Genomic DNA, 6,583 nt, shown 5'->3' with positions numbered 1-6,583 from the left:
TGTTTGGGCTTACTTAAGCATGATTAAAAACTTTGCTGATATTATAAAATTGAGGCCCATGTTGTACGTTCTTTTTCAGAGACAGGCCCAATGCCGATCTTTTTAGTGGGCTCATGGCCCATGTGTAGTTGATTTTGTGCTAAATCAATCAATGTATGTACTCTTGCACTTACTCTTTGGAATCTTGAGCTTCTAGTTTTGAAGCCCATATCATAGCTAGGTCAGGTGTCTCTCTTCCTTTAGGGAGGCATATTTGGTTGGGATTGCCGCATGATCCCATTTGGTAGTAGGATTTCTCATCACCTTCTATCGGTTTGACCATCTGGGCTTCATTTGTAAAGTGTGGCGTAAGTCTGTTTCGCGAGGTTGCGATGCAGAAGGTGTTAACCGTGATATATACTTATCACGGCGTAAATGAAATCCAATTATGAAGTTGCAAGCTCGATGTTATATCATAACGGTTTAATTTTGCATCTGGAGTGCACTGTGCACATATATCAAACTTGGGTCTCCATCAGAAACATCATTGATCGGCAGCATCCCCTTGAATTATTGGTTCATTACAGTGCACATTACTGTTAGCCAATATGTGTAGCCATCGGTAGCTCAATGAAGAATAGCGGGCACACAGTAGGGCCCTGTGAGCCACCCATACGCGATCGAACGGTAGGCATGCTCAGTCAAGCGGATGCCGTCCCAGTTCAAATAGTTCTGAGGGTCCTTGCAGGCGCTTGAGCCGGACATGCCACACCTCGCCTTATTATTGTAGTTGTATGACCCTTGGCCGCTCGCGCCGCAACAAACAGTCAGGCCGTAATCCAGTCCTGAAGAACATTGTGTAATGAGAATCATAAATACCACCGGTTAAAAAGAATAGCAATCTAATTCAGAAATGCATTTTTAAAATTAGAAGTAACTTTGGAAAAAAAACATCAGACCGTGAGAGTACTAAGACACGCCATTGATCCTCTTGTTGGGTTATTATGGGCTAGTCGTGAAGAAGAAGGAGAGCGTTACAACAACAACAACAACAAAACAGTTGCCGACGCATAGGAGAATTTTGCTTCAGATAACCTTGGGCCGACAAATCTGGATAACCCTTTTCTCCTCGCAAGACTTTTTTTCTGGATAAAATCTGAAACCGTCACTGGAGCCGCTTGCAGCAATGCTGAGCGCACAGAGGAAAAAAAGTCGAGCGGGTGTGCAACCAGACAAGCTGCAGATACACACGTACAGTTGGCCATATCCATCCCGTGGGCAGCGCCCCGGCTGGCAAAAAGCCGGACACCTGCTGACAAAGCCGTGGGCTTGTGTGCGTGTCGATCCACTCGCAGGAAGCGCGCGGTGCTGAACTTGTTGATGTTAATTGATGTTACTAATTAGAGATGCTTGCTAACACGAGAAACACATATGCTAATCAACCCGAAGAGGCACACGGAGAAGCGCGCGACGGCGTGATCGAGCATGCATGCACGTACGTACCGAAGCTCCGGGGAGAGCGGACCATCTCGGCGACCTGGGTGTAGAAGTCGCCGTACATGAGCCTGACGCCGGCGTACTTGCTCCGGAGCCTGCCGATCCCCTGCCTGAGCAGCCGGTTGTGGTAGCCGGACAGGTCGTTGAAGCGCCTGAGGCAGCCGTCCCCATCGTAGTCGCTCTGGTTGGAGCTCCCGTACAGGGTCAGGTAGAGCGGGAAGCACCCGATCGGCAGCACGCCCGGCACCACCACGTCCACCGCGCCCAGCCCGATCAGCGTCTAGGATCGATCATGTGGAGGGTCACTCATGTAGATGTGTGGTTGCTCTAATCTTTTCAGGATGGATGCACACAAGATGTGTACGTACGTACGTACCTCTACGCCGCTTGTGACCTTGTTGATGATGTGTGGCACGTAGGTGTAGACCTCGTCCAGGCTCTTGCCGCCGAAGATCGCCGCGTTGTAGTCGTTGCCCCCGAACTCGCCCAAGATGAACAGGGACTTGCTCAGGTGGCTCCTGCAATCTACAGGCACATGGACGCGTGGCATTTAGGCACATTCATTCTTCACAAAATTCAGTCGAAGGCGTGAAGCATATATATATACTCACCGCCGGCGCCGCCGCAGATGGAAGGCATGAGCTGCAGGAACCACTGGATTTGCGTGTCCAGAGGCCCGTTGTTCCAGATGCTGCTGCCCAGGCCGTGAGACTGGAAGAAGTCCAGGTTCATGGCGGTGGCGCCGATGATGGCCATGTTGGCGCCTTTCCTGAAGTCGGTGCCGTTCGTCTTGGACTTGGACGGCGGAAGAAGTGGCAGACGGAAGAACTGAGCTGCACGCGCAGTACCAATAACGGTCAGAAGCCACAACCATGACCTACGAGGCATGCCGATGCCTGTATTTCGAGTGAGATGCATGGTGGCGCGCAAGATGAAGTCGAACAAAAAGATCGAACGGATATACCGAGGAAGTCGACGACGACGCGGCCGTCGGAGCAGCGTCCTGTCGGGCGGCCGAAGTAGCTGGTCCCGTACGGCGGCTGGCCCATGGTGAGCCACGACGGGCAGCCGCCCGTGCAGAGGTTGCCGGTGTCGGAGATGGAGTCGCCGAAGTTGTATATCGCATCGTAGCTCTGCCACGACGTCCCGCAGAGGGAGACGCTCAAGAGGAAGAGGATGAACACCACTACCTTGGTCAACATTGCTAAGCTACAAGATATGGCAAGAACGTTTGCAACTTTATGCTCGTTAGATCCTCGGGCCTTTCTAGAGTTCTTTTTTTCTCTTGATAACCGGGCCTTTCTAGAGTTGAAGATGAGGCAGTGGCAACAAGCCTTGCAAGGGTTTATAGGCTCCTGAGTGCGTCACTGCGGACTTGCAAGTGTACCTACGTGTCGCCGACTCGACATTAGTCGGTTCACCTACAAATGTATACAGGCGTGCGATAATGAGAAGGGAAACGTTTCACGACGGGGCACCGGCCCAAGCTTCGGCCGGTCGCGTCCACGCGCGAACGTACCGAGCGACTCACCTAGCGACACGTAGGATGGAGGGCCCGACCATGTGCGTCTTCTCCCTCCTGTTTCTCTTCTTCCCGTCGCTTGTCTCTCTCTCCCTGCTGCCATGGTCAACCTTCACCGGCCGGAGGCCTCCTAGGGCGCCGCCGCCATGGGAATCAGCTGATCCGGCTGCCCTCGGCCAGATCTGCTCGGATCCGCGCCATCGGAGCTCTGCCTGCCCTCGTCGGACCCAACCACGTCTGAGCTGCAACCCACCACGCGCGGAGCTGCAACCCACCACGCGCGGAGCTGCAACCGTTGACCCTTTTTCCTCCCGGAACGGCACCGCGGCGACGATGGCCATGGGCAGGCGTGGGAGCTCGGCGGAGCACCAGCAAGTAGCTGTGAAAATGGTTGTAGCAAATTCCAACGCCGTTTGTAGCAAAACCAACTATAGTTGCAGCAAAACGACGTCATAGTCATCGCGGGATTCACAGCTAAGACAATTAGTTTGAAGCTTTTTTCAATGCCGGTTGTAGCTTTTGTAACCGCTGGTTGTAGCTTTTTGTTTGTCGCCCATGGCTTACGGCTCCACGGTTGAAGCTCTTTTCATCGTCGGTTGTAGCTTTTCTTTGGTCGTTCATAGTTTTCCGTCGTATGAGTTGAAACTTTTTTCATATCTGGTTGAAGCTTTTTTCGTCAGCTTTTGTAGCTTTTTCCATCGTCGGCTGCAGCACTGGGCATCCATAGCTCCAGTCGTATACTGGTTGAAGCTTTTTCCGTAGCCGGTTGAAGCTTTTTCTATCGCTAGTTGTAGTTTTTTTGGTCGTTGGTTGTAGCACTGGGCATCTTCCCCGGTGCTCGATTTTTTGTTTGCAAGATGCACACCGGGGATGAGCTGCGGCGAGCATGCCGGCGAGCTTCAGTCGTTGCAACCGGAGCTACAACGGTCTCAACAAGAGCTTCAACTGGCGGGGTGCGGCTGTTGCACGGGGCAAAGCAACAACGGCGAGCGACTAGCAGTTACGCTGTTGCTGCAGCAGCGACGACGAGCGGCTACGGCGACCGGCGGCGAGCGCGGAGACGAGCACAGAGACGAGGACGACCGGGGGCGGGGGAAGGGGAGGGGGGAGGGGCTGTGCAACGCATGAAGCGGCGGGGGCAGTAGGAGGCGCGGCGCTGTGGTGCGAGGTAGAAGATGATAGGGCGAATCGTTTTGTTCAGCCAGATCCAACGGCCCACTCGCTCAGATCCAACGGCCGCGATGCGATCGACCCAACAATTGGGCCGGCGCACCGGCGCAGATCGTTGCCCTAATGAGAAAGGGCCTCCTACTTTTGGAATTTTTCCATTAAAAAGAGTTTTTTATGGTAGTGTACCATCGATCAAATTTAAGATGTAATATTAAGTTGATCTAGTGGTCAATATTGTTTAGCTCGGAGTTTTATTCGAGGATAGATTGGTAATTTGGCGGCTGCTAGGCATCAGTTGGCTGATTTGTACTCATAAAATGGAAGTTTCAACTTTTTTTTAAACATCAAGACTTTATTCCTCAAATAATAGACAGATCGTTTACAATAGCATCAGAAATAAAGTTCGGGATATTAGATTCCAAAAAGAAGAACTTCTATTGCTAAAAGAGTTGCTAGCTAAGATATGAGCACCTTCATTGGCTTCACGAAGACAGTGTGAGTATGCTGTATTGACAAAACACTAGTAAAAAAGGGCCTAATGTGAAGCACATTAGTCCTGGTTTGTAACTGAACCGACACTAATGTGACCATTAGTGCCGGTTCGAACGGCTATGCATTAGTGCCGGTTTGTGTTGAACATTTAGTACCGGTTCGTGTCACGAACCGGTATTAAAGGGGTGGTGGCAGGCTGGGGCCTCACGAGCCCCTTTAGTGCCGGTTTGTGACATAAACCGGGACTAAAGGTCTAACCTATAGTCCAGGTTTGTGTCACAAACCGGCACTAAAGGGGTCTTAACCTATAGTCCCGGTTGGAGACATAAACCGGCACTGTAGGGCAATTTTCAAACTCTACCCTGTATCGTCATTTCAGTTAAAAAAACCAAATAAAATGATAAAAACTTCAAAAATTAAAATCCTATGAGATGTAGTTATGTTACTACATCTACTAGTTAGGAAAATTTAAAATCTTAAATTTGAACATGTTTTGCAAAAAAGTGTGATGAAAAAGTACAGACTCCACTGTACGCGATTCCACCACAAATCTGGGTTCTGCAAGGATTCTACAAGGTATACATCGTGGCTATGTTTGATCTCGTATACGAATCTGGGTTCTGCAAGGATTCCACCACAAAACTGTTATCACACTCCACTTGTACTTTGTTCCATATGATCCTGCCGGCCAAATACAGACCATTGCGTATCGCCAACGTTTCAGCTGTGTCAACACTAGAGATATGAGGGAGGTACCATGTGGCTGCTGCTATGTAATTCCCTCGGTTGTCACGTGCAATAGCTCCTGTTGCTCTTGAAAGAGTGTCAGACTGGAAAGCTGCGTCGACATTAACTTTTATTACATCACTTGTCGGGCGTTTCCACATATGATCCTGCTTCCTCTCTGAAAGATTGCTTGAGTAAGAACGGAGGAAATTGGTAGCTAGAACTCTAATTGATATGGCTGCTATATCTGCTGTTTAGATCGATTCCCTTTTCACATGTTGGCGCCTCTGCCACCATAGATACCAGATCACAACAAGTATTAGTTCGGCCATGGGCAAATCATCGTAGACGCCCTGCATCCGACTGAGAATCTCTAAAGTTACTGATCCCAATCGGTCCTGACTAACAACCTCCAGTATAGTATTGTGAACCCCCAGTTCTGTCCATACTTCCTGCACTCTCCTGTATGTAAAAGCAATGTTGGATGTCTTCCAACCCAACTGAGCAGAACGGGCACTATGGGGTAACCAGGATATGTCTGTTAGTCAATATTCCATAGCAGGGTAACGATCCATTTAGGGCCTTCCAAGCGAAATGATTAATAAACGGAAAGTTATTACCCCCCCACTGATGACCCACAAGTATAGGGGATCAGAAGGAAATGACAAGTAGTTTCTGATAAGGTATTGTCCGCAAGTGCTAAAATTGTAAGTAGCGAAGTAGTTTGATAGCAAGATAATTTGTAACGAGCAAGTAACGATAATAGTAACAAAAGTGCAGCAATGTAGCCCAATCCTTTTGAGGCAAAGGAAAGACCAAAATGGTCTCTTATGATAACCAAATCATTCTTGATAGTACACGGGAATTTTATTTAGTCACTTTCATCATGTTGGTTCAATTTGTGTTCGCTACTTTGATAATTTGATATGTGTGTGGACTGATTTTTAGGTGCTATTCTTCATCCTCCTACTTATGATTAACCCACACGCAAGCATCCGCAACTACGAGAAAAGTATTAAGAATAAATTCTAACCATAACATTAAATTTTTGGATCCAATCGGTCCCTTACGGAATAGTGCATAAATTGGGGTTTAAGCTTCCGTCACTCTCGCAACCCACCATCTAATTGCTACTCCACAATGCATTCCCTTAGGCCCAAATATGATGGAAGTGTCATGTAGTCTTCACATGACACC

The 6,583-nt window shown here is 49.0% G+C and overlaps 1 protein-coding gene across 1 annotated transcript; it reads right to left on the bottom strand.

Moving 5' to 3' along the window:
* Window positions 1–479: 479 nt before the first annotated feature.
* On the bottom strand, window positions 480–2,765 carry LOC119271376 (GDSL esterase/lipase At5g45910-like). Its single transcript, XM_037553232.1, has 5 exons — window positions 2,441–2,765; window positions 2,088–2,309; window positions 1,853–2,001; window positions 1,483–1,756; window positions 480–824 (listed from the first exon to the last, which is right to left on the bottom strand). The coding sequence occupies exons 1-5, from the start codon at window positions 2,676–2,678 to the stop codon at window positions 607–609; spliced, it is 1,101 nt and encodes a 366-aa protein (XP_037409129.1). The 5' UTR covers window positions 2,679–2,765; the 3' UTR covers window positions 480–606.
* Window positions 2,766–6,583: the final 3,818 nt, after the last annotated feature.

Source organism: Triticum dicoccoides, chromosome 3A (assembly GCF_002162155.2).
Source record: "Triticum dicoccoides isolate Atlit2015 ecotype Zavitan chromosome 3A, WEW_v2.0, whole genome shotgun sequence".
Lineage (NCBI taxonomy): Eukaryota > Viridiplantae > Streptophyta > Magnoliopsida > Poales > Poaceae > Triticum > Triticum dicoccoides.
Note: the sequence above shows the minus strand (reverse complement) of the source record. Positions and strands in the feature narration are given on the sequence as shown.

Coding starts and splice junctions, on each gene's coding strand:
- LOC119271376 (XM_037553232.1), bottom strand. CDS start 2,678: ATGTTGACCAAGGTAGTGGTGTTCATCCTCTTCCTCTTGAGCGTCTCC. Junction 2,002..2,087: donor CATCTGCGGCGGCGCCGGCG/GTGAGTATATAT, acceptor ATGTGCCTGTAG/ATTGCAGGAGCCACCTGAGC. Junction 1,757..1,852: donor AGGTCACAAGCGGCGTAGAG/GTACGTACGTAC, acceptor GATCGATCCTAG/ACGCTGATCGGGCTGGGCGC.